Genomic DNA, 27,473 nt, shown 5'->3' with positions numbered 1-27,473 from the left:
AGGCATTGGGCAGATCAAGATGGGAGTTCTGACTTCGGTCTTCCTGGGTGCTTAGCCTCAGGCAGGCCGCTCACTTCCCTGCTTGAGCTTCAACTTCCTTCATCGGTAAAACAGTACTAAAAATCCCTTCCACAATAAGGCTCTTTGAGGAGTAAATAGAACACTATTTAGTGACAGCTAAGCACAAAGTAAATACCAAAAAATCTGGTAGCTGTAAATCGGGGAGAAACCAATCCTCGGCATTGTTGGCACGCGTTGCCGGCACCAGGTTGGATCTGTCCACGGACGTGCCAAAGCTGACCAGGTGATCTGCAGGTGGGTCTTCAGGCACAGCCAGTTCTGGCCGTGACCCCTGGAGCAGAGAGACAAGGAGCACTTCAGCTGGCCAAGGAGGGAGGCTTCATCCTGGAGCCTCTGGATCAGGGCTGATTCTGATGCCTATTCTAATCGCTTCTCGCTGTAATAACCAAAGAGGAAGCTCTTAAAATGGGGAATTATGTATCACGGTCGCTACAAAATAGCCCTGGGCCTGGCGCCAAGGAAAACAGTTCTCGGCGGCGGCCGGCAAGGCAGCGGGCTGCTGGAGCGCCTGGGGGGGCTTCTTCCTAAGTGCTTACTGCACCGGGTTGGGGGGGGCGGGCCGCTGCGGGGTGACAGGTGGGAATCGGTGGGCCTCATCATGAGTCCGTGGAGATGGATGGTAGTACTCCAGGGAAGGTGGTGTCTGAGGTGGGGCTGGGCTGACAGAGGGGTAGGTCAGAGCTGAAGGTTCGGGCACGTTACGGTTACTGTTACTATCAGCTGTATGACCTCAGGAGTGTCGTTTGGCCTCCCTGGGCCTTGCTGATCTCACCCTGAGTAGAACTAAGGCCTTATATACCCCAAGGTCAAGGTGGGCCCTGATAATTATGGCAGTAACAACAGTAATACAGCGCTACTATTTAAGGAGTACTTGCTACTTGCCAAATGCTGTTCTAAGTACTTTCCATGCATTCTACACACACCCGCCCCCCACCATTCAGCCCTTACATCATCCCCATGAGGTGGGCATGATTAGCCCCATTTTACAAATGAGGACACTAAGGATCAGAGAGGTTGAGTGACTTGCCTGAAGACACCGAGCCGGGAAGTGGCTGTCAGCTTCTCGGCCAGGGCTCACACTCTAGTTCCTGCAGGGGTCAGGCTGCCACCGGAGGGCTCGGAGCAGCTGTGTTAGGGAGCCTGAGCCTGAGGCGTGGGATGGACGAAAGCAGTTCTGTGGAGCCAGTGTCCCAAGGAGAGGGGAGAATGGGGAGATGGGGGCGAGGCTGCGGTGAGGAGTTTGTGTTTTCTTCCAGGAGTGATGGAAGGTTGGGGGTGGGGGGTGCATTCTGGACTGATTATGCTCTAGACCTTGCCCCCAGCTGCTGTGCTGAGAACAGTTTGTGGGGGGCTGGTACAGTGTAGCAGCAGGGAGACCTGGGAGGAGGCTGCCGTGGATGCCCGGGCAAGAGCTGTCAGGGCCCCGACGGTGGTGGTTGCCTTGGCGACGGAGAGATGTGGGTGGATGCCAGGAATGTACAGGAGGCAGAAGCCAAGGGGCTTTCTGCAGTGGGCTTATGCAGGCATGGGGCTGGTCAGACACCCCGGAGGGGCTTGGAAGAAGTCCCTTGAGAGGGAGGTGGGATGCCTGCCTCTGGATCTGGCCTCATTGAGAGGCATGAGTGAGTGAGTCTTGGGTGAGGCCATGGACCATGACCTGGCGGGGAGGGAGCCAGAGGTAGGGCTGCTGGCTGTGTGTTCTCGAAGGGCGCGTGGGCTTGTTTCGTGGCAGCCGTGGATGAGACAGGTGACGTAACAGAAGAACCCATCCCTGGATGCACTTGGGGTGAGGAGCGGGGACACCCCCATAATGCCAGATGCGTGACAAGCCCCAGTTCTGCCCCATTCAAGTCCCATCCCACATCCCGGCTCAGCCACGGGCGTTGGGAAGACGGGGTCCTGAGTGGAGAGGGGGCTGGAGGTCTCCCCTCGTGGGAAACCAGAGGCCAGAGCAGAGGGTCTCATGGAACTTGCTACCCCCATCCCCGCATTTCCGCAGGGTTCTCTGAGTGCCAGCCTGGCCGGTTGGTTTCGGGGCCCAGAGGGCAGAGCCAGGACTCTCAGGGTAGCCACAGGGAAGCAGACCCCGGCTCCTGGTGTCCTAGTGGGGAAGAACCTTCGCCATTCCCAGCTGCCTATGTGGGCAGAAGCCGGCCACCTCCCCCCTCCTCCTGTCTGACCTTGTGAAGTGCCTTGCAGCCCCGAGATCCAAGGAGAGCCTGAAAGGGCGGAACCGACCCTCTTGGTGAGGAGGTTCAGGGGTCATTCCCTGAAAAACATCTTCACTAGGAGGGACTTGAGTCCCACATCCTCCAATTATGCTCCCATCCAGCCGGCCCACAATGGGCCGCCCAGATAACCATCGGGGGCTGCACATATTAATGCTGGAACAATGCTGGCCGCTGGGGCTATTTTTACAGTAGCCATACGCCCGGCCGGACCCCCACGTCGCCTCGAGGGAGCAGGGCAAAGAAAGGCTGTGCGGATGCCGCCGCCAGTCTGCGCTCCAGGAGACAGAGGAAGGGCTCAGCGAGCGCCTGGCGGCTCCAGGAAGCCTTTTCTTGGTCTGCTCATGGCCAGATAGCGAAACAATCAGGGTCCCCCACCCCGAGCCAGGGAGAGGAAGGAGGCGTGGGGGAAATGGGGATTCTGTTGTGCTTTTGTGCCTCTGCTCCTCCAAGCAAGGCCCCTGCGGGCCCGGCTGCTGGGGCCAGGCCAGTGCACCTTCTCTCTGCACACCCCAGGTCCGCAGGCGGCCCCCGCCTCGCCCTGCCCCGACCGCCACCTACGCCAGGCAAGGCGCGGAGGCTGCGACATGGCTGGCGTCAGAGAGTTGGGAAGTGGCAGGCCTGGGGTTTGTACTTAGCAGCAGCTGCTTGCAGACCCCACCCTGAGCACCATTACGCATCAGTTCTCCTGCGCTCCAGGTTCTGGGCACAGCAGTAATAAGACAGGTCCTTGCCCCACGGAGCCTCTGTTCTTGTCAGTCGAGGGGGAGACTGTTAACAAGGAAGCAAGGACTCGAACAGACATGATCAGGTGGTGCTAAGCACTTTGACAAGGCAGTCTCAGATCCCCACTGGAGACGTCCCGCGAGCCGGGTGGCAAGCTGGCCCGGGTGTGCCCGGGTGACGGGGCTGCATCTGGTCCAGCTGATGGATCCCATAAGGAGTGTGAACCCAGTGTGGCCCGACGCCCTTCACATGTTTTGAAAAAACCTAGAAATCTCCACTTTTCTCTGTTATTTCAGTGTCGGCCAACAGTTTGGATCATGAAGACAAGTAGTACCCCAGGCTGTTTGACTATGAGTTGGTCGCCTTTCCTTTCAAGCTTTTTATTCTGCAGATAAAGAAAGTGAGGCTCAAGGAGGGGTGGGTAGGCCCACTAGCTCTGGCTCCCCCAGCTCAGCTGTCTCCCGTGGCCTCTGCCATGTAGGGGTAAAGCCTCAAAGGCACCCTCTCCCCCTGGGCTGGGACTCATGGTGCTTTTGCCCTCAAGACCGAGGTGTGTGTGTGGGCGGGGGAGGGGGGGGCGGTTAGGACTCGGGGACCTGAGAAGTAGAGAAGGGAGATATTCTGCCCTGGCTGGTGGCAGCCTTCCTAAGCAGGGGTGGGCTAAGGGTGATCCTGAACAGCTCCTGGAGGCTTGGAGACTTGACCTCCCCTGGGCCCTTGCATTGCTGAACCCAATAGGGAGTCAGAGGGCAAAGGAGCCTGGATGGTATACGGGTTAGAGCAAGCCAGAGAGTGGATAGAGAGGGATGGACAAAGGAAGATTCACCTGCATTCTTCCATAATCCTCACAGTGCAGAGATGTGACTGGTTAATGAATTGCAAATATGTTTCATAAATACCCATTTTCCATACTTTGGTGGAAACCTCCTTTTCAAATACTGTTCCTATCTCAGCCTGAAACCCCATTCCTTATTCACTTATGTTTATCCATTCTTTAAAAGCTCGGAACGAACACCTCCTGTGGCCAGGCACTGTGCTGAGTCTTGAATGAAACGGGAGCCATCATTTTCTAGGCAAATGTGAGATGCAGAAACGGTATCTGCTCGTTGCTAGAAAATGCAGGCAGGCTGTTATTGGGAAGTTACCTTAGAGTTGCCCAGAGTGTGTCATATTTTGTAGAGATGATGCCAGGGTCGGGGCGGGGGGGGGGGGTTTGGCTTCATGCTTCTCTGCCTGCGGGTAGAATGCGGTGTGATGTGTGGGGATGACAGGCATGGGGTCCCTGCGCTTCTGTTGAGCAGGTGCCTGGGGAGCGGAAACGGTCAGTTCCTGAATCTCGAGGACCTGATCACCTAGAGGGGTCCGAATCACTCGGGTTGTTGTCAGAGCCGTGGACAGACGGGATGGCAGGCCCCTCGCCACAGGCCTGGGCTGGTCAGAGCCCGCCAGCCCGTGGATGAGAAAAGAGATGTGCCAAAGACGAACGGGCCATCCCTTACTGAGCGCACGCTGGCTTCTGTTTTGTCCCCCACAGAAAGCGAGGAGGACATGGCCACCAAGGAGAAGCTGCAGTGTCTGAAAGACTTTCACAAAGACATCCTGAAGCCATCCCCAGGGAAGAGCCCAGGCACGCGGCCCGAAGATGAGGCCGAGGGGAAGCCCCCTCAGAGGGAGAAGTGGTCCAGCAAGATCGACTTTGTGCTCTCCGTGGCTGGCGGCTTTGTCGGCTTGGGCAACGTCTGGCGTTTCCCGTACCTCTGCTATAAAAATGGTGGAGGTAAGCCTGGGCTGGGCTGGGCTGGGCAGCGAGTGGCCAGCAAGGAGAGGGAGGGGCCAGACCGTGGGGGCCTCTCTGTGCCCCGCTTTCCCAGGCCCCCACCTGGAACCTCTGTGTGCCCACCCCATCCCACCCCACTTCAGAGGCAATACATGAGCATGCCTGAGAGGCAGGTGACGTTCTCTCGGTGTCTTAACTCTGCAAACTCGGGCAGGTCCCTGACTCTCTCTGACCCTCCAGTTGATCCCCTCAGAAGAGAGGCAGTGAGGCCAGGCCCATGTGTCCCACAGATTCGCCCAGATCCATATGCTTTTGCTTTGGCTTTTTCTAACTTAACCCAAAGGCACTTCAAAAGCAAGCTTTGTTTCCCCCCGATAAATGGAAAACCAGTATCATTTGCTGTGATAGAAAGGTATCCAGGAAAAAAAAATACAGTGAAGGTATTTCTAGTACTTTTTAATTTAAAATTTTTCTCCCCTTGTATTGAGATATAATTGACTTATAACATGTATTAGTTTAAGGTGTACAACGTAATGAGTTGATACATGTGTATATTGCTAAATGATCACCACAATTAGTTCAGTTACCATCCATGACCTCACATAGTTATAACGTTTTTTCTTGTGATGAGAACTTGAGATTTACTCCCATAGCAGTTTTCAAATATGTAGTACAGCGCTATTAACTATAGTCACCATGCGGTAGGTCACGTCCCCAGAACTTAAACCTTGAAGTTGTCTCTTTTTGACCACCTTTGAAGATCATTTTTAAAATATAAGGCCCCTGTCTGGGTGTTTGGTTAGTTGGTTGGTTTGGGTTTTTGTGGTTTTTTGTTTTTTGTTTTTTACACCTGCTGAAGGCTCTGAGCTAGAATCCTCTCCTGTTGGAGGTGTCAAAGTCCGGCAGCATGTGACAGAGACCTTCTCCCTGGTGCAGGAGAGAGCTCAAAGAGCCCTGGGCAGGGAGGAACGGCTCGGCCCTCGTGACGGCCTCAGTCGGAGGCTCGTATGGCAGCAGATGGCATGCCGCGGCCGCCCAAGTTAGAAGAACCACCTTTTGGGAAATTCTGCCTTAGAGCCTGGTTTCTTAACCTTTTGTAGGTCTCAGGCGCCTTTGGGACTCTGATGAGTGCCCTAGACGCTCCCCAGAACAAAGCACATAGCCATAGACCCAAGTTGCCCACAGTTTCAAAGGGTTTATGGACCCGCTGAAGCCATTAGTGGACACCAGGTAGGAACCCTCGCCCTGGCTCTTTGCCCTCACTCCTCCCCTGGCTCCCACCCCGAGCTGGAGATGCCCACCTCTTGCTTCTCATCACTGCACTCTTCCTCGCTAGTTCTTCTTAGCTGCCTGCCCTGGGCGGGCCTGGGGAAGGACGGGTGAAGGCTTCATGAGGAGGCCGTGTTTGAGATGGACGGATGTGGGGAAGGCAGGCAGGTAGTTGGCACAGCGTAAACAAAGGCTCAGAGGCTTAAAAAAGCACCTGGTGCATCTGGAGGAGGTGAGAAGGCCCCCTGGAAAAGTGATGTCAGCTGGACAGATGGGCAAGGCCTGGAGACTTTTCAACCAGGTCCAAGAGTTTGGCCTCTATCCCAATGTCCCTCACTCATTCTCTTGGATCTCATTGGCTGGGAGGGCTTGGGAGCGGCCCCCGTGACAGCCACAGCCTGACCCTCACCACTCTGCTCTCTCTGCAGGTGCATTTCTCATACCGTATTTTATTTTCCTGTTTGGCGGCGGCCTGCCTGTGTTTTTCCTAGAGGTAATCATAGGCCAGTACACCTCTGAAGGGGGCATCACCTGCTGGGAAAAGATCTGCCCCTTGTTCTCCGGTGAGTATGGGACAAAGGTCACCTGGGGCCTGGTGTTCATCGGTTCAGCACATTTTTATTGAGCACCTGCTATTTGCCAGGTACACTGGAGCCTCATGCAAGTCCACTTGTGCCTGTGCTTGACCCAGGGTAGCAGGTGGCACATTGTTCCCATGATGCTGCTGCCCATCATAGCTGCTCAGCACGTCCAGGCTGTTCCCACCTCTGGGTCGTTGAAGGATTGCAGCTGCTTAGCAATGTAGTGCAGAAGATAGGCGCTCAGATCAGGAGTCTGTATGGCTTCAAGTCCCACTTCCTCCTCTTGTTCAAACTCTTGTTATTTTGGAATAGTCACTTAATCTCTTTGGGCCTCAGTTTCTTTATCTATAAAATGGAAATAATGTGCTTACTTCATAGGGTCGCTATGAAGACAAAATGACATAGCTATGTAAAAGTGCTTTGTATACATAGTAAGCTCCAAATTAAGGGTAGCTTTATTATCATTACAACATTTAGTCCTGTGCCTCACACCTAGTATGCACTCATAAAATAATCACTGTTATGGTTATAATTGGCAGGGTTGGGAGGATGTGTGGATCTGTTCATTCATTCATCTATATAAATCCATCCATCCATCCAGTAAACTTTCTTCCATTAGTCAATGGTTAGACCAGCCATCCATCTTTCTGGCTAGCTATCCACTCATTCATCCATCCATTCATCCACCTAACCTTCCAACCAACCACCGTCCATACATCCATCAACAAATTGGATATCCATCCATCAATCCAACATCCATCCACTCAGCTGTCTTTCCAACCAACCAACCAACGAACCATCCATCCATCTACTCATCTATGTGCCTAGCCATCCATTCATTGAGCTATCCCTCCTCTATACATCCTTCCATTCATCCACCTTATCGGACCATCCATTCTTTCATCATCCATCCAGTCATCCGTTCATCCTACAAATATTTGCTGGTCCTTGTTGAAGAGCCCCGTCTGGCCCCAGGCCTAGAGATACCAGGGTTGACTACGTGGCCGTGGTAGGTCTGGCCTCCCTCCTGATGCTCCTCTTTCTTGCCCACACCCACAGGCATCGGCTACGCCTCCATCGTGATCGTGTCCCTCCTGAACATATACTACGTCATCATCCTGGCCTGGGCCACATACTACCTGTTCCAGTCCTTCCAGTCGGAGCTGCCCTGGGCACACTGCAACCACAGCTGGAACACACCCCAGTGCATGGAAGACACTATGCGCAGGAACAAGAGCCTATGGGTCACCCTCAGCGCCAACAACTTCACCTCGCCTGTCACCGAGTTCTGGGAGTAAGGCCAGCCTCGCTGAAGGAAGGAGGGAGGACGTGGGTGGGGGCAGAGAGGACAGCCCACTCCCTCATCTTCTCCCCAGGGATGTGGTTGTCACTCTCTCGGGGTGGGGGGCGGGGAGGAGGGTGCGGATTTGGAGATAAATCCATGCCTTTGGTCTCAGACAGGCCTGGAACCGAATCCCAGTTCTGCCATTTTACTGGCTGTTTGAACTTCGGCAAGTCACTGCCCCTTTCTGAGCCTCAGTTTCTTTAACTGTCAAATGAGGGGAATGAATCGTTCCTACACCCGTATGCAGGTATATGTACTTCTGTTGTCTGAAAATGATATAGTTTTCTTAATGTATTTTAGAAAAAAATATAGTTAGCACGTCAAACCTGTTATTGCACAGAGAAAAATGCACATACGAAGCTGATATAGTTACTCAAGCGAAAAGGTGAGTCGATAGAGTAAAAAATATCTATCAGTTAGCTTTTGCTGTGTAACAGTCGCCCCCAAATTTGGTGGCTTTCAGCAACGACCATTTATTTGGCTCATGGTTCTGCTGATTGGCAGTTTGGACTGAGCTTGGCTGAGCAGTTCTGCCAGTCTTTGCGGGGCTCCCCCGTGGGTAGGTCAGCTGTAGGACATCAGGATAGCTCTTCTGGGGATTAGCTGGCTATTGGCTGGGGGGCCAGGGGCAACCGGTCCATATGGGCCCATCACCCAGTGGGCCAGCCTGGGCTTGTTCACGGGCGGCTCAGCACGTGACCACGAATGGGGGAGCCCCTGTGCAGGAGTTCTTTTCAAAACTCTGTCGGCATCATTTTCACTCATGTCCCATCGGCCAAAGAAAGCCATAGACTAACCCAATCCAGGAGGTGGGGAGAGAGGCTCTGTCTCTTTAGGAGAGGAGGGGAGAACCACCATGTCGTCAGCAGCTACGGGAGTATAGACGCAGGACAGACATCAGAAAGGCGGAATGTGGAGACCTGAAGTTTGGGTAACTCTTAGCTGACGTACAGGGGAGTCCTTTGAACACAGTGCTTGGAGACCAGTCGCAAAAGCACTCATGGGTCACTTTCCCTGCTCTTCATGATCTATGAAACTTGGGGTTCAGCACCTGCGTACAGCCCCAGTGATCCTGGAGATGAAGTTGATAGCGGGGGGCAGGAGACAGTATTAACGATGGGGGTGGTCCCTCATCATCATGAGATGATACTCCTTTTTGGGTCAGCTTTGCAGCTTCCAAGGGTCTTCCCACCTCTGAGAACCCAGCCCAGCAACGGACCCACAAGAGAGGGGGTGTCCTGCTGGCCGGTCCCAGCCATGCTTGAGGGCCAGGGCCAGGAAATCGTGGGCAAGCAAGGATCAGGTGGTCCTCAGTCAGGGGGTCCCTGTCCTTGTCATGACACGCAAGCCTGTGGTCGATGCTCACAAGTCCCTAGGCCTACTTGGACAGGGGCTCTTTCTTTGTGTGTACATATTTTCCACTTGCAGACAAAGAGCACATTACAAGCACACTCATCACCCCCTCCACGCCACACCCTCTGGAGAGCTGAGTTTACAGACAAAGAAATGCGGGCACTTCATTCTTCTCACTTGAATGGGGCCCGAAACCACAGCCCTGTCTGTCCTAGGCTGTTCCTGGCACAGCCTGACCACCCATAGCCCACCCCGCCCAGGACACTGGCACTCAACCAGCCACTTGGGTGCCTGCTGGAGCCTTACTGCCTCGGGCCTGGGTTGGTTGTCCGGGCTTTCATGAACCCTCGGTCTGTCACCTCTAGCTTGGGCAGGTGCTGTTGCCCCTCTGGGCCCCGATGGCCTCACCTGTGCTTGGGGAGATCCTAGCACTGCCCTCCCAGCGTTGTGGGGTTGCTCTAACTGAATGAGACTGTGCATGGCCAGTCCTGAGAAGCTGCTTGAGAAATGCAGGCCATTATTATCTATTTAGTGCCCTCATAGTGGATCAAACTGCCCTCCAGGGGCGTTTGGAACTCAGGTGATCTGACCTTCAGAGGGACAAAGAGTGGCCCCTTCTCAAATGCCCATACCCTCCCCCTCCGCCCCTGCCATTGCAAATGCGGCTGTCCTTCTGGCTCATCTCTGCTGTCATAGGCCTGAGGGCTCTCGGGAAGGGGCTCCCGTGAACCATGAGGTCCTGAGGGGGTCCAGTTGTTCCCCATGCCTTCTCACCCACCTGTCCCCTACACTCAGCCCTCCTGGGAGTTCTCGGGCTCCTGCCTTCCAGAATCCTCATTCTGAGCACCCAAGCTGCCCTTTCTGGCCTGGAAGCCGTGAAGATAGGATTTATCTTTGGAAATGTCCTGGGCTTGCAGGCAGCTTCCCAGGGCCCACAGGATCCGGATGGACTTTCTCAGCCCACAGAGCACTGGCCACCTGCCTGGTGCTCACCTCCCATTCCAGCCTTCGGGTCCTAGCTGAACTTTGTGAGCCCACCTGAACATCCAAAAAGAACTTGCCCTCTTTCTGGAACCCTGGGGAGGACTGGGGTCCACAGAGCAAGAGCCTGGAATGCAGGCTTAGTTGAGGAGACCAGGCCCGCCGCCACGCATGAGCAGAGGCTGAGGCCAGTGAGTAGGGCTGGGGGCTTCAGTGCAGTGCAGCCCTGGGCCAGGCCTATAGGTGAGAAGGGCCCAGTCCCCAGCCTTCCAGAGCCTTCCCTTCTCCTGCACGTGAAAGAGGGGAAAGGAAAGAGAACTAACGTGGAATAACTAGCTCCCATGAGCGTTGTGCCAGGGACATGTCCCTCTCTTTGGCATTTCATCTTTGCAGAGACCCTTCAGGTGGGGAAGTGCATGGGAATCCTCCCAAATTCCTGCCTGCCTCAAATCTCACATCCAGTTCCCAGATGCTCTGGGCTCTCCCTTTCAAGTATACCCGGAGTCTGACTACTCTCCCCACTTGCAGTCCACCCCCCCTCCATGGGACCCCCAGCATCACTCCCCCAGACCCCAGCACTGGACTGTCCTCTCCCTGCCTTACCCTTGCAGCTCTGAAGTCAACCGTGAATCCAAACATGGCATTTGTCAGCTCAGAACCCTCTCGTGGCTTTTCCCATACTATGATCTGGCTCAGCCAGAGAGGATTAAGTGAGAGTGTTTGAACACAGTGAGTGCTCACTGGATGCTGATTCTTCTTACTGATTCCATGTCTGCCTCCACTTGGCTTCGGAGCCTGGAGCAGCAAGTTAACTACCCCTCTCAGGCCTAGTTTCCTCATCTGCAAATGAAAGGGCCATATGAGCTGGGCTCTGAGGCACAAATAGGAGCTCACTAGGCTGAAAAGGAGAGCCAAAAGACATTCTGGGGGGAAGGAACAGCCCATGCCGAGGCATGGCATTCTGAACACACACAAGTGTTTGGGAACCGTTAAGTCATGAGTTTGGCCCGAGCATAGGACACATGGGACCAGGAGAAGGTTTGAGGCCTCGAATGTTAGCCTGGTAAGTTTGAGCTTTGTTCTCTAGGAGGGGGAACCATGGAAGGTATACGAGAAGGGGAGTGACATGATTGAATCTACTCAAGGAACACACTAGTGGGAGAGAGACTAGGACATATATTAAGCACCAACTGTATACAGGGCCTCAGAGGGTTCAGCCATCAGTGGGTCTGGGTTCCGGGGTGAAACAGTTTCTATGATTTCCCCCGAAAATAGCCACTGGCCCTACAGTGACTGGTTCTGGGGTTTCCATCAGGAGAGGCTCCCGGGGACATGACTGAGGTGGCAGTGACTGGTGCCAGGTTAGGCTGCCGAGCAGTGAGGATACTCTCAGAGTGCTGGTCTCCACGCCCCTGGAGCCAAAGCCCAGCCCCAGCCGATGTTTATCTCCACTTCTCTCACCTGCAGCAGACGTGTGGGTCCTTGAGGTGGACCAATACCCGACGGGTGTCTGGGAGCTCCCTGGGAATCAAGATAACACGGCACCGTGAAAGCTGAGACTTCCGTATGGCCCTGGACAGGGAAGGAATTTGCTGATCATCCCTGCCAGCCGCCCTCCCCCTCTCTTGTTTTACTAGAGGAGAGAGTTGGGAGCATGGGTGATGCTCCGGTCCCTTAGAGCAGGGGGCCTGCCTCTGGCCCCCACACGTCCCAGCTGCATGACCTCAGGGCAGTCACCTCACCTCTCTAAACCTTGAGGATAGCATGGTTCCAACACCTCACAGTCTGGCTCGAGTTAAAGAGCTAGGACAAGTGATATGCTAAGGACAGGGCCTCCAGTCATGGCTCATTGGGTATGACACTGAGGACCAGAGAGGTTAAGTGACTTGCCCAAGGTTACACAAGCAGCTAGCTAGAACAGAGCTCCCAGCCCTCACCTCCGACACCGGTCTCTGTGTCCCCACCAGCTACAAGTCCACGGCCACAGGTAACATTGTGCCGTGTGTGTGTGACCCACTCTCAGGGGGGGTCTTCTCTTGGTGTGGACCCACCCCATCTGCAACGCTAAAGCACCATTGTCAGCAGGAGCCGGCGAGATGTCCTCTTACAGAGCCCCGTGAAAGCCACCGGGGCCCCTGAGACAGTCATTTCACGATAGCTTCATGATTTGACTCAGAGTTGCTCTGTGACGGAAAACAGAGCTTCTGCCCCCGGTTAACCTCATCCTGCTGGTCCCTGCTCTGGGGTCCTCGCTCTGTCCCGAGGGTCCTGCTTCACCCTAGCCCTGGAAGACAGGCGGGGCCAGATCTGGCCGGAGCCATGCCTTCCTCCCTGGTTCCTCCCGAGCCCCCTGGGAGCTCAGCACGTATCATTAGACTTTATTAGAATCAAAGAAATGAGTCATATTTGCAAACAAGCCGTGCTCAGCCAATCTTCCTCTGCAGCTGTCGGAAGGAGGAGGCGGTGGAGAAAGCCTTGTGTGGCCCCATGCTCAGGGCGGACGGGCTCTTTTATAATTGTTGCCTCCGCCAGTCTCCAGGGAAGAGCCATGGCCAATAAATGGCTGGCCGGCAGTCAAAAGGAAACGATTTGGCCCACTCGGAGGACGTATTTACATCTCTGAGTGCCGGCTGGACGGCAGCGGGGCGGCCGACTCACAACAGACGTCCAGGCGATTCTTTTTTGGATCCCACCCTGGAATGAATCATTACTATTCTTGGACAAGAATGCAGCTCACCTCTGGTTCTCCTCCCTCTGTATGAGCGATGCGGGGAAGCCTGGGATTCTGAGGGCCCTCATGAAGGGCAGAATAGGACCAGGCATATGGGTGGCTGGTCCCAGGGCAGCATCAGAAAAAGGGATCCAGGCCCAGGGTTGATTTTTATCTGGGTCATGTCAGGTGAATTCCTGAACCTCTCTGAGCCTCAGTTTCCCCATCAACCAAATGGGTATGATTACTTTACTCAGTTAATGCCTATTGAACACCTACTCTGTGCCAGGCACTGTTCTGGATCCAGCAGTGATCAGACACAGGCCCTGCCTCCGTGGAGATGGCATTCTAGTAAGACAGACGGACATTAAATGGATAGCACAAATATAATTGTAATATAAAAGCGATGACAAATGATGAAAAGTAAAGCCAGGGCAGAGGAAGGAGAGTGACCAGGGATACTTTTTATACGATGGCCAGGAGAGGCTGCCCCAGTGAAGTAGCATTTGAACAGAGACCTGAAATGACACAGGGAGGCAGTTGGCATGTCATATAACAAGTGACTGACGAAACAACCTGTTCAAAGGTCCTGAGGCAGGAATGTGCTCAGTCTATTCAGAGATCATACCAGAAGACACTGGCTGAAGGGGCCATATGGGGGATGAGGTTCAAGATGGGACAAGCATACATAAACTTGTCCTGGACATGTCTCATTTATATACCTGTGGTCCCAGTGTCCTTATTAATAGGTCTGAATGATAAGAGTATTTGGTCACCTTATTCAGGGAGGCCAAAAGGGATGGGGCAGGTTAGGGGGGCCTTTTAGCCAGGTAGGTGGGAGCCATGGGAGGATGTGGGACAGAGGAGTGGTGTGACCCGTCTTTGGGTCTGGACAGATTCTCTCTCGATGAGAACAGACCTGGGGGGGAGGGTGACCGTGGAGGCAGGAAGACAAGTGGGGAGCCCACTGAAAAAGCTCTGGGAAGCAGTGGGGGTCCAGACAGGAGTGGTGGCAGTGCTGGGGACATGTGGCTGGATTTGGGGTACCATGCAGTCTCCTGGGGTGGTTAGGAGACTGCTGAGGGGCAGTGCACCATGGCTGTCCCTCTGGGGCACAGCACTTTACAGTTTACTGAGCCCTCTCACGCACCACCGTGGGAAGGCCCAACAGATCCCTGTCTGCTGTTCTGGGGCTGAGGCTGTGGGAGTCCCACGTGGGAGGGACTCGTGGAGGGTCCTTCACGCGGGGGTCCCTTCAGAAAGGGATTCGGATGGCCGCACACGCTCTCCGGCCTCCACGGCTACCCAAAGCTATCTTTGGAAAGGATGTCGGTCACTTTGGCCCCGAGCCCACGTTGGGCTCTGTTTTGACAACCCCTGACTGATGAGACACATTCATTCCATTCCTAGAACGTCTGCACGGCCCATTACAAACATTTTCAAGACTTCTAAATAATTTTTATAAAGGTGCTATTAAAAACATTGAATCATTCGTCTAAAAACATCAAACATTCAAAGAGAAAAACATTCAAGTAGAAAAAATGATACCCAAGGCCAAGTGCGCTCCCCTCCCCCGCGTCCCCACCACCAGGTCCCCCCTCCCCACAGGCAGCGACTGACTGCAAGCAGCGGCGTCTTGTGTGTCCTGCCAAAAATAGTCTGTGCGCATTCAAGCACAAATGTACATCCACCCCCTTCCCTTTTTAACACAATAGGGAGCATGCCATAAGCGCGGTTCACCTTGCTTTGTTCACTTATTTTATCTCCAGGATATCGTTTCTTAACCTGCGCACAGGGAGCTTTCCCACCACCTCGAGGGCTGGGTGACATTCCACTGTGTGTCTTCTCTGTGCTGCTGAGCCCCTATTGATGGCCGTTTGGGTGGTTTCCAGTCTTTTGCTCCTACAGAGGGTGCTGTGATGACTAGCTCGGGCTGGACCCCGTCGTTGGCCACCCGTGCAAGAGTTATCATGGGAGAGAGGCTCGGGAATGGCATATTGCTGGGTCAAAGAGAACATGCCTTCTAGTGTCACCCGGAGGTGTCATGAGCTCCTCCAAGGAGATGGCCACCAGCGGTGGAGACTCGGTTTCCCCGTTGTGGCTTCCGTAGCTGGTCAGCTGCCCAGAGCCAGCCTGCCTGCCATCTGTGGCTGGCCCCGCTGGTTTACGGAGCGCAGGAGTAGGAGAAGGCAGAAAGGGTGTCCGGGAACCGAGGGGCTCGGTGTGGTCTGAGCTCTGCGGATTCAAGCTTCTCAGCCGACCTGGCCTGAAGAGAAAAGAAAAGGCGGGGCCCCTCCTCAGCATTAGCTGAGCACCTGCTGTGTGCCCGCCTGTGAGATCCTTGTCCTCGGGGCCGTCCGGAGGCTGGTAGGCAAGACAGCCTTTTCACCCGGAGGTTACATTTGGCGGAAGCGGGTGGCCGGGGAGACGGCCGGGGACTCCAGTCAGGTGTCCGCCGAGCAGCAGGAAAGGCTTCCCTGGCAGCACGAGGACCGTGTGGCTGCCGCGGGCGCCAAGGTGTGGAGGTGGAGAAGCACTCTCTCTCCCTGACGCTGCCCATTCACAAGGAAGCCTTGGCCGCTGCCCAGCGTGCCCCGGGCCTTCATTGAAGGCGCCGGGCGCTGGAGGCTGCACGGGGAAGGCCTTTTTGTTCTAAGCAGCCACCGCCGCCAGCCCCACGTGCTTGGCAGGGCCCCAGCCGGGGCGCGGTTGGCGGACGGCCTGCCTCGTGGGGATGCCCCCTGGCTTGAGGCTTCAGGGGGACCCTGGCCCATAGCAGGGGGACGGGGCAGATTCTTTTCAAAGTTTAGGCTCTATTCTCCCTGCTTATCAGAGGAGCAGTGCGGGGGAGTCCACAGAGCAGTGGCTTTGGGAGTCCGGCAGGCTTGGGTGTGGGGTGCTAGTTCTGCCCGCCACTGGCTGTGTGTCTGTGGGCGGTTGAATCTTCCAGGCCTCGGTTTTCCCCGTCTGTAAAATGGGGCAAATGACCTCTCGTCCTTGGATCAGATGAGATAAACTGGAAAGGCCTTGTGGATGTTCCGAGCACACATCGTCAGAGGTGCCCGAGGGGAGCCCCTTGATGTCGGGGTTCTCACCAAAAAAAAAAAAAAGGACAGGAATGCTGCCCCTTTTTAAGGTGAATGGAAAGATTTCATGACTTGGTTCTGAGTGCCGTGTGAACTTGCCTGTCACCTCAGTTGAGTCCTTGGTTCATTCACTCAACAGGTATCTACTGAGGCCCTACTATGTGCCCTGTGTCATTCTAGGTGCTGGGAGCACGGTGGCGGCCCAAAGAAAGGCCTCACTTGGATGCCACTTGAGATGGGGATCTTGGGTTTATTCAAGGTCCACATGTTGAAGCTTCTGTGGAAAAAAAAAAAAAAGGAAAAGCAATGAAGTATCCTGGCCCAGCGGGGTTTCCGAGACCCAGAGCCCTGACCACTGACTGGCTGGGAGCAAGGGAATGGTCTGGAATGCATTCCTAGGCAGCAGCCTGGGGGCAGAAGCTGTTATCTGTGTTTTACAGAAGAGGATATTGGGGCACGAAGTCACACCCCCTCTCTGCCTCTTGGGCTGGAGTGTGGCCTTGAAACCAGGAGCTAACTTTGGTCAGAAGGAATCCCCGCTTTTCCCAGGGGAGCACAAACTGCCTGTCTCCCGTGGTCAGCAGCCTAGGAGTCAGGGGACAGGGGACCCTGATGGAGTGGGGGGGCCGGGCTGACGTCCCTGTGCTTGATGCGCCCGCCCTTGGTCACTGCTTCAGTATCAGAGCTCTGGGACCATGGGGACAGTTTCTTGGCATTGAGTTTCGTGGCTTCTGGCTGCCAGCACCCTGTGCTGCCCCACCCCGACTTCAGATGGCTTCGGCCCCTCAGGGATGTGTCTGCGAGCAGGTGCCCATAGGCGTCTTCTGCAGGTCAGCGAGGTTCTTGGACTCCAAAGGCCCAGCGTCTGCGGCGTGATGCTGGGCAGGGCTGGTGGTTGCCCTGTGCCGATTAGCTTTCAGACCGTCTACCTGCCTCCTCCTGAGACCTTCACAATCCTGCAGGGAGTCAGGGGCAGGAGGCCAGCACTGCTTAGGTGCCGAGAGCTGCTCTGGGCGTCTCAAGGCTAGGATGGAAACAATAAGGTTTACCCAGTGCTGGCTGCACCCCAGATCTTATCGTTAGTACTTTGTGTGGGTTTTCTCTTAACAATGATCCCTGTAAAGAGGTGGGCAGGTGCTCTGTGGCCACATATAGAACAAACACTTTGCCCTCTTGAGGCGTACATTTTCATGGAGATCCAGATAAGAAACAGGGGTGAATAACATAAAAGAGGACTGGGACAGAGAGTGTAAATCAAATCCATTGATTTTACACGGTAGAGCCTAGTTTGAACCCATTGTTTGGCCCACAGTGGGCACTGAAGAAGGGTCTACTGAGAATCGATCACATGGGAATTAGTACCCATTTTACAGATGAGGAAACTGAGGCTTAGAGATGTACTTAACTTGCCCGAGGCCAGGCGGGGTTGATCCCAGGTTCACCTGAGGTAGGAGTCCGAATCTATCCCCTTGTTGACTTCTCCACAACCCTGTGACGTGGGTGGGTACTGCTTCAGAGACCCATGGGGATTCCAGGGCTTGGAGAGGCGAGGGGGCTTGTGGAAACACGGCACCTGAGCCAGGGTTTCAACCCCAGGCTGTTGGAGCCCTGGCCTCAGCTCTCTCTGCCCCAGGGCCCAGCCCGACTGACTTGTGGCTCTGTTTGCTTGAAGGCGCAACGTGCTGAGCTTGTCTTCAGGAATCGACGACCCTGGCTCCTTGAAGTGGGACCTTGCTCTCTGCCTTCTCCTTGTCTGGCTGGTCTGCTTCTTCTGCATCTGGAAGGGCGTCAAGTCCACGGGGAAAGTGAGTTGTGCGTCTGTCCCTCCCCTGCCTCAGGGGGGTCTACCCTCAGCAGAGACTCTATCCCCATCCCCCCAGGCCCTCCTGCTTGAAACTGGCCCAGACCGAAGAGCCAGCGTAGGTTGCTAAAGCAGTCCTCTGAAAGAAAATAAGGCCTGCTCTGTTGCATTTGCCCACTTCATGGTGTAAATACTCCCACCATGTCTGATTTCAAGTTACCGATGGTTTAACAACTAGCTAACAAGATTCCTGAAAGTTAGGTGCTGGGCTCTCTGGAGCCTGCACAAGCTCCCATACACCACTGGTTCCCATATCAAGGTGTTGGTGGTAATGCAGATGTTAGCAGATAACAAACATTGGCGTTGATAAGCTAGCAGGTAGCAAGGTGACCTGGCGACTTACTGTTGATTACCAGTGATCCACCCACAACACGGACCCTTGCTTGGCAGAGTGTGCCCCGACTGGCAGCATCAGCATCCCCCACAGACTTGCTAGACATGCAGACCCACGGGCTTGCCCCGCACCTACAGAATCAGAACCCACGGTTGAACGTTATCCCCGGATAATCCAAATGCACCTGGAGGTTTGAGAAGCACAGGCTTGGAATTTGGCTGCTAAGTCTGATTAACCGAATTCTCTTACAACTAACACTTGGGCTGGAGACTAAGATGTTAGTTATTAAGGAAAGTTTTCGGTGATGATTAAGTCATTTGCTCATAACCAAGATGTTAGTTGTTAACCAAACTGTTAGCCGTCGCTGAAATATTCGCGGCTGATTTAATATGTTACACGATGACTAGAACGTTAGCTATTTTTTTTTTTTTAAAGATTTTATTTATTTATTTGACAGAGAGAGAGATAGCGAGAGCAGGAACACAAGCAGGGGGAGTGGGAGAGGGAGAAGTAGACTTCCTGCCGAGCAGGGAGCCCGACGTGGGGCTCGATCCCAGGACCCTGGGATCATGACCTGAGCCGAAGGCAGACGTTTAATGACTGAGCCACCCAGGCGCCCTAGAACGTTAGCTATTAACCAAGGTGGTAGCTGATCATTAAAATGTTAGCTTATCATTGAGGTTTTAGGTATAACTGGTATATTTCCCATAATGAAAACGACAGCCTATAACTAAAACACTTCCTGTTAACTTAGAGTTGAACAATTACCCAAGAACCAAGACCCTGGCCGGTATCGTGGTCACTGTGATGTGGTCAGTGCGGAAGGGTCTGTGGTGATCAGAGGTGTGAGCCTGCACCGAAGGCTCTAGGCCAGAGAGAGGGAGTTGGCTGATCTGCCTTTATATGGCCCCCACCTAGCATTTCCCTCCTATCACTTGCATCTTGGCAGGGGGAACATCTCTTTAAGGTCTAAAAGCCCCCGAAGGTCCAAAGAGTAAGTTAAGGTGGCATTTGAGGTACGGTGATGGGCAGGGGTGACATCACTCGGAGAAGGGGCCTTTGCTGCACTGGAATTTACATTAAGGACCATGCTCTCCTGGATGAAGAGCCCCGTAAGTGAAATCGTGGATCTGAACAGATCCCAGCATTTACTTCAGGGCAAGATCTGGGTCCCCAGGATTGCAGAGGCAGAATGGGGATGAGTCTGGAGCAGGGCCCTCTGCCTGTTCCTAAAACCCAGTCTGGAAAGGAAGCAGGCGAGGCTGACATTGTCCCACCGGGACAGGCAGGAAGGGGGCCCCTCGAGCAGTCCCCACAGAGCCTTGGGGTGCTCGTTCACCGGTGTTGGCCCACCTCCTCCTCTGTCTTGTGTGCAAACCGTTTCCTTACCACCTTTCTTCAAATGAGGAGGGAGCTGAGCTGGGAGAGGTGAAGTGATTCGTCCGGGGGCACTGGACTCGAAGCCCTGGTTTCCTCTTCTACAGAAGGGTGAAGGTGAAGGCTCCAACAAGGTGTGCTCTGCACCCAGCACCAGTGCTTGGCAGAGACAGGGCCCTAAACACCAGTGCTCTCTTCACTGTGCCTCCCGTTTCCCCACGTGGAGGTGAGTTTATCTGGAAGTTTCTGTGGAGCACTCGTCCCGAACGATGCTGGAGACGTGATCATTTCCTGATGCACTCATACATTTTGAGCCTCTACTGTCCGTCAGGCACTGTTGTAGGACTAGGGTCCCGGGACACTCGGGAGTCCACAGAACAGACAGAAATCTCTGTGGTGCGGGAGCTGACAGATTTGTTGGTTGTGACAAGGTGAGTGCGTAAAATATCTAGGAGTCAGGTGTGGACTGAAGAATAACGTGGTGAAGGAGGACGGGAAGTGTTGGGGTACACTTTTAAATGAGGTGGCCAGGCAGGCTCACCAAGAAGGGGGACTTTGGGACACAGATCCGAAGGAAGTGAAGGGTAAGCCATGTGGGTATCTGGAGGAGAAAATATTCCAGGGAGAACAGCCAATGCAAAGGCCCTGAGGTATATCTGACCCAAACCTATGGGGGAGCCCCCAGTCTGATGGAGGAGGCTGATGTTTCCCAGAAACAGCAGGCAACCTTTAAGATACAATAGAGGGGGCAGGAGGATAGAACCAAATCGAAAAGTAGAGGGTACCGGGCTGCAACTGCGGCCAGTTGAAGACGTGACTTGACAGAGGTCCCCCTACCCTACCCCGCCCCTGGAGACAATCTCCTCCTCACGCTCCAGGCCCCTGAGGGGCGGGCATGGCTCCCAGAACAATAGCAGAGCCTGGGCCAGCCCCAAGAAGCCAAGACAAACACAGTAAGGCTCTGTGGACTTCCTTGAGCTCCATGGCCCGCCTGCCCGCCCGCCGCCCGCCGCCAACCATGGCTTCCAGCCCTGGCCACAGACCAGGTTCACGGCCACCGTGGGGGCTGGGACCATGGGCAGCAGGACGGACCTCATCCTGGCCCTGGCCGTGCTTCAGTGGCTGACCCTGGTCCAGCAGGGGGTGGATGGAGGGAGGGCCTGGGCGGCTCAGGACCCAAGTTCAAGTCACTTTGCCTCTCTGAGCCTCAGTTCCCCCTTTTGTAATTGTCATCATTCCAAGGGTCTGAACCTTGGCCCAGAATCTGCAGGGGCTTCATTCATACACCAGACAGTGACAACGACGGCGAAGGCAGTGTCGTGCACGCGCGCCAGGCCCCGGTCTCAGGGCTGTCCATTACAGCTCATTCCATCATCCTCATGTTCTGAGGTGTCGGTGGCCAAGTGGGATTTGAACCCAGGCAACCCAGCTCCCCACCTTGGTGCCCTGCATTCTTCCACCTCCTAAGCATCACCTGCTGCCTGCCCTCCCCCTCGGCTAGCCTGACCGTGGGGACGGGAGGCAGGCGTGTCCTTGCTCACAGCGCATGAGGCCAGGAAGGTGCCAAGTCCAGACCGTCGCGCAGGAAGTACAGTGCTGGGGACCCGAAGGGGGGTACGGTCATCACGGACATGAGCACAGACGTGTCCTGAGGCTGCAGCCCCAGCTCTTCCGTCTCACACTTGAAAACAAAGTGGGGGCGGGGGCAGTCAGAGTCGGACTTGGTTTGGGATCTCAGTTTTGCTCCCACAAGCTGCACGACTTTGGGGACGTCCCCTTCCCTCTCTGAGCCTTGGTTTCCCCTTATGTGAAAGGAGTTAGTGATGCCCCCCTCACACACACAGGGGTGCCGTGAAGACCCTCGGGGCCTGCCTAGGTGCTGGGCACAGACCCGTGGCCCCACCTCTAGGAGCCTCCATCTTTGGGATGAGTGACCCCTGCTGCCCAGGCCTTTACCCCCAAAGGAGGTTCAGGGCGGCAGTGGGAGACTAGCCCATCTCCCTCCTGCCTTGTGGGCCACTCTCTCCCCGCCGTCCCTAGGGGAATGAGGAATAGTTGTCCTTGCAAGTTTCCAGGGCAGTTGGGCCACAGGGCTTTTGGGTCAAGGGCTCAGAGGAACCACAGAGGCTTGCCAGCAAGAGTGGAAAAATACCATGTCCCGTGGCAAGGCCTGCTGGGCCACCACTAGAGGCCCACTGGCGGCGGCTGGCACCAGCTTCTCCCGTGAGGATCCCGGGGGAGTCACGGAAAAGTTGAGAGAATGGCTCTCAGGGGCTTGTCCTCAGAGCAGCAAATTCTGCAAAACAAGGGTGGCTTCCAAAGAGGCAGATGAGGTGGCGTGACTAGGTAGGGCTGTGTGAGCAGGTGGGGCTGTCTTCTTTTGGATCGGGGGACGAACCGCAGTAAAGTGCACACACACACACACACACACACACACACACACAAAAGACCCGGGACTCTGAAGCCAGCTGGCAGGGGTCCCATCCCACCTCTTCCACCTACTAGTGCTGTGACCCCAGGCACCTGACGTCACCTCTTGGGGCCTGTTTTCTCCTCTAGACAATGCAGGTAGTTCACTTCCCTCCCTCTTCAGGTTGTCGTGAGGATGAAATGAGTTAACGCACATAAAGCTCTTAGCATAGTGCCTGGTACACAGTAAGTGCTCCCTAAGTGCTTGTTAAACAGATTTAATACACGAAAACAAGGGAAGCCACCCCCATCCCGGGGTGGTTTCCTGTGTCCCTGACACAAAGCCCTCTGGCCAGAGCCTGGTTGCCCAGCCCAGTGGGACCCAGCTGGCTTTGGGGACAGCCACCAGCCCCTGGGTGTGGTCCACAGCAGGGCCCAGAGGTGGGAACCAGTGGAGGGCCTGTCTGCAGGAAGGGAGGAGCAGCCTGGGGGGCAGGGGTGGGGGCATGCTGGTTTTCTTTCTTTCACCCCTTCTGTGGCTTCCTGACCTGCCCCCTTCCTCCAAGCCTGCCTTCTTGTCCTTGGGAAATTGGGAGGGTTCTCTGCCTCAGGAGAAGAAGATGGGGTGGCTGGGGAAACTGAGGCCCAGATGGAGAAAAGGCATCGGAGGCTGGAGGGGAACCACAGAGGCAGGGGTAGGGCCCGCCCTGTAGCCTAATGGGATCAGCAGGAGAGTCCTCACTGCTCAGGTTTCTTGAGGATGGCGAGTGAGGTAAGCACCCTTATTTTCCTCCTCATACAGATGGGAGCTGAGGCCAAGCCACCCAGCTGGGAGGTGGCAGAGGTGGGATCCAAACCCCAGCCCGGGTGACCCCGAGTGGGCCCTCCCTGCCACTCTCTCCCTCCGCCCAGAGCGGCAGAGCTGGACGGAACCCCAGAGCTCATCTGGTCTGAGCTTCTCACTTCGCGGGTGGGAAAATGAAGCCCAGAGAGGGACAGTAGCTTGCTCAAGGTCTCACAGCAAGCCAGACAGCGAGCTTGAATTCCGACCTGCACCCTTGGGGAGTCCAGCCTTCCTCTGGTTGTTGGAAGGGTCGAATAAAGTGCCAGACGGGGAAGGGCTTTTGACTGCTCTGCCCCTGTCTGGAGGCAGGCTCTGGGGCACTTAAGTGCTGTGTGACCTGTGGACAAGCTGGCAACTCTCTGGGCTTCAAGATGAGGCTGGTAATGAAACCTGCCTCAAAGGGTTAGGGCGGGACCAACTAAGTACAGAAGTTACTGCACTTGGAATAGTGCCAGGCATACAGTAAGCACTCAATAAATGCTGGTTGGTGGTACTGGCCAAGGGCAGTTGAGCCAGGCAGGCCCTGAGAGCTTTCTTCTTGCCCTTTTCCAAAGCCCCTTTCTAGTTGTTTCTACTCACAGGGATGTTGGCTGTCCAAGAATTCTGCTCCAGCAAGGGTTCCTGTGCTAGATAGTTGGGGTTCAGGGCTCCGTCACCCTCCATCAGTGTCTGGTACCTACGTGGGCCCCAGAAGTGCCCTGCAGTAACCTGGCCCTGCCCCCAGCCCCCAGCACCATGGACACGTTAATCCTGCTCTCTGGGTGTGGGTTTCCTCACCTGTAAAATGGATACACTGGCTGTGTAGTCATTCCTTTCTGGTCCCCTGGTCCCCAAGGCCCTGAGGGAGTCAGGGGCTCTGCGACCCAGTCTTAGCGTTTCAGGTGGTCAACAGGAGATTTCTGTATGTGCTGCGTTGGGGAAGTGAAAATGCCTGGTGCCTTTGCTCAGAACAAGGTGGTTACCCTCCACGGGCCCTGACTACAGCTCCCGTGCCCTGGGAATGACTCAGGCAAGTCTCCGAGCCCTGCTGAGCTCCCGTTCCTCCTCTGTCAGCACGGTGGCCAGCACGCCAGTTTGCGGGCTGCGGTGAGCATCAAGTGGCCTTATGCCTGGGGCGTCCTTGCTCGGCCAGCGCCCTGCTGGAAACACCAGCATCTCGCCGTCCGTTCAGAGCCACGCACCTCTGAGCTCCTCCCAGGCATGAACCCTGCCTGGAAATGCCTCACAGTGAATGAAAAGCTAGGGAAAAATCCATCCGAGAGAACCGAGGGCACAGGATATTTGGAGACCAGCACTTTCGGGAGAGGAGAAGGAGAGGAAGTAGGGCAGGCCCTTGGCAATGGAACAGCCCATCCTGGGTCATCTCTGGGTCCCCACCTCCAATTGACCTTAGGCTGCCCGGGATGTGCTGTGTGATCCAGGGAGGGCTGTGGGGCCTCCCACGGCCCCAAGTAAGTTGGGGGGGGGGGCCTTCCCTGTCTCCTGGCCAAGGGGCTTTGAAAGCTTCATTTCCTCCCAGGAGTTCTGTGTGCACTTCCTACAAAATCAGTGTCGACAACAGGCCCCATTTCTTGAGCACCTACGTGCCAGGCACTGTTTTGATGGTGTTCCAAATATCATCTCATCGAATCCTCACTTCCCCTCTTGATGGAGGTCTTCTATTACTGTTGTCTCCATTTATACATAAGGGAATAGGCCCAGAGGTGAAGCATCACGTCCAAGGTCACACAGCAAGCGAGGGGACAGAGCTGGGGTTTGAACCCTCACCTAACTGATTCGTAACCCTAAGAGTCATACTAACAGTTGTAATGTTAGCTAATACGTAGCGTCACATGCCGACCATGGGGCTAAGCCTTTTTCATATACACTTGATAGTTGACACTCTTATTTTGCATTTTCCTTCTTCACTCATTAGAAATGTCTGTTCCGGGGACCTGGGTGGCTCAGTCGTTGAGCATCTGCCTTCGGCTCAGGTCATGATCCCAGGGTCCTGGGATCGAGCCCCATGTAGGGCTCCCTGCTCAGCGGGAAGCCTGCTTCTCCTTCTCCCACTCCCCCTGCTTGTGTTCCCTCTCTCGCTGTGTCTCTCTCTGTAAAAAAAAAAAAAAAAAATAAAAAAAAAAAAAAAAAGAAAAGAAAAAGAAAAAGAAAAAGAAATGTCTGTTCCATGAGGGCAGGGATTTCTGTCTTGTCCACCACTCTATTTCCAGGGCCTAGATATTCAGTAAATATCTACAGGATTGTTTTCATTGAATCTCAGTAAATCTGTGAGGTAGGTACTGGTATTATACCCAGGTTACAGGGGAGGCAACTGAGGCCCAGAGAGGTTAAGCAACATGCGCAAGGTCACACAGCAAGGGAAACAGCACGCTCGGCTCCAGACCCCTGGCCTCGGGGAGAATGCTTGAATTTGACAGCAGCGGTTGATGCCGGGTTTCCCCTGAATCACTCTCTGCCCTCACAGGTCGTCTACTTCACGGCCACTTTCCCGTTCGCCATGCTCCTGGTGCTGCTGGTCCGTGGACTGACGCTGCCCGGGGCAGGCGCAGGCATCAAGTTCTATCTGTACCCCGACATCAGCCGCCTCGAGGACCCGCAGGTACCGCAGGGCAGCCCGTCCTCCCTCCCACCCAGGGCCAGGCAGGGCAGGGTGCGGGGAAAGCTAGGCCGGCGGCCTTGGGGGCACAAATCGAGTGGGGCCATCAGCGCCCAGTACTTTTCCGCTGGGCTGTGGCAGGTTGTCTAGCATGCTCGTGGGCCTTTCCAGCTGCGTGTGTATCTTTCCATGTGCGGGACTGCTGAGGCCAGCCACAGTCTCCTTCGGGCGCTGTGCCAGGGAAGGGGGGAGAAGTCTTTTTAGGAGCTAGTCTCCTCCTTGGCCCTGGTCTCTGCCCGCAGCGGCTGGGAGGGCGGCATCGTGGCGGGGGGGAGCTGGCCCAGGAGCGCTGCTAGCTTCCTTGGCTGACGTTGGAATTCAGAGTGGGTACTGAGCTCTTGGAAGGTCGAGGGGCAGATACTGAACGCCCAGCTCCGGGCACTCGGCCACGTGACCGCAAGGGGTTGGAGAAAGCCCTGGGATGTTTTATTGGCCCATTTGAGGACCTTTTGTCTCCAGGATCCTCAGCCTTCAGGTGGCCTTCCAGGTCCTGTGCTGCTTTGGTTCTCTTCCTCACTGCCCTCTTGCCCTGGGCAGGATGGGGGGGCCGGGGCGGGGGCTTGGCCAACATCAGAGGACAACTGGGAAGGCAGCTTTGTGGCCCTCCGGAGCTGCTGGATGAAGGTTCTGGAGAGCAGCTTTGCCTGCATAATCCGTTAGGGAATTCCTCCCCGCTCCAGACAATAGCAATTACAGTCATGATAGCAGCCTTGACTTAACGGTCTTACCACGTGTCTGCACTGGGCTAAATCTTTACTCTTAGAACCTGCGTAATAGTGCAGCAGAGCCCATTTTACAGATGTGAAAACTGAGGCTCTGGGCGGGAGTCCTCTTGCTCACAATCATTTCATGGTTGGAATTCAGATCCATCTGCTCCAAAAGCCTTTCCTCATAATCCTGATACTGAGTGACTGGGGGTTTCTTCGACTTCTGGGCTTCCTTGCAATTCAATATTGCCTTGAAAGACACCTTGGATTCCAGCACGAATGCTCTGATTGCAGTCGAGAATCTGCACGTTTTGAGGTGCAGTCCTTCAGGTGGCCCGGAACCCGCACCGTCTCCTCCAGGAAGCTGGCTCTAACTGGCCCCTTCTCTCTCTCCTTGCCACCCCCACCCAAACCCCCATAGGTGTGGATTGATGCTGGGACCCAAATATTCTTCTCCTATGCCATCTGTCTGGGGGCCATGACCTCTCTGGGGAGCTACAACAAGTACAAGTACAACTCGTACAGGCAAGTGTCACGCCAGCGGGCCCGGTGGACCTTAGAAATGATGATGTTTAAAGAAAAAAGAGAAGAAGTAGGGAGCGTGGCTTCCTTGTGTTGTGAATTAACTTGCTCCCTGACATATGTGTAACTTAGGGACTGTATGCTGCTGGGATGCCTGAACAGTGGTACCAGTTTTGTGTCTGGCTTCGCAATTTTTTCCATCCTGGGCTTCATGGCACAAGAGCAAGGGGTGGACATTGCTGATGTGGCTGAGTCAGGTATGGTGGTATTGGTGGCAGTGGTGGTGGGCACTGCCACCTAGTGTGTAAGCCGAGTACTGCAGGCATGAAGCCAGACCCCAGGGGGCTTTGGGGGGGGACGAGCCTGGTTTCCGAAACGGACCCCCCCCACCAAGATGTCCCCAAAGTATCAAAGAGTACAAAAGCTAAATTTTAAGCACTTTCATTGCAATTTGGCCCAAGGGGCTGCAGAAACGTGGGGGTTGGTTAAGTTGGGGACTATTTAGCTACTTTTGTGTGGTCTTCCCTCCCTCTCCTTCCCCCTGCAAACTCCTGGTTTCAGCAACAGAAACCACTTTCCTAACTCAGGCCCAAGCCAGCCACCAGTCGGCGTTCCATCACCACCTT

The 27,473-nt window shown here is 54.9% G+C and overlaps 1 protein-coding gene across 2 annotated transcripts in view; it reads left to right on the top strand.

The window, feature by feature from the left end:
- Positions 1-27,473, top strand: part of SLC6A6 (solute carrier family 6 member 6) — an 80,022-nt gene that overhangs the window by 36,318 nt on the left and 16,231 nt on the right. For both annotated transcript variants that reach the window (XM_032412005.1, XM_032412004.1), the window contains 7 exons: positions 4,570-4,812; positions 6,510-6,644; positions 7,722-7,956; positions 17,810-17,942; positions 25,427-25,561; positions 26,747-26,850; positions 26,980-27,104. In XM_032412005.1, the coding sequence (XP_032267896.1) occupies positions 4,584-4,812; positions 6,510-6,644; positions 7,722-7,956; positions 17,810-17,942; positions 25,427-25,561; positions 26,747-26,850; positions 26,980-27,104 (1,096 nt within the window). In that variant the 5' untranslated portion in view covers positions 4,570-4,583. The remainder of the gene's footprint in view (positions 1-4,569; positions 4,813-6,509; positions 6,645-7,721; positions 7,957-17,809; positions 17,943-25,426; positions 25,562-26,746; positions 26,851-26,979; positions 27,105-27,473) is intronic.

The sequence above is a fragment of the Phoca vitulina genome, unplaced genomic scaffold (assembly GCF_004348235.1).
Source record: "Phoca vitulina isolate PV1807 unplaced genomic scaffold, GSC_HSeal_1.0 scaffold13, whole genome shotgun sequence".
Lineage (NCBI taxonomy): Eukaryota > Metazoa > Chordata > Mammalia > Carnivora > Phocidae > Phoca > Phoca vitulina.
Note: the sequence above shows the minus strand (reverse complement) of the source record. Positions and strands in the feature narration are given on the sequence as shown.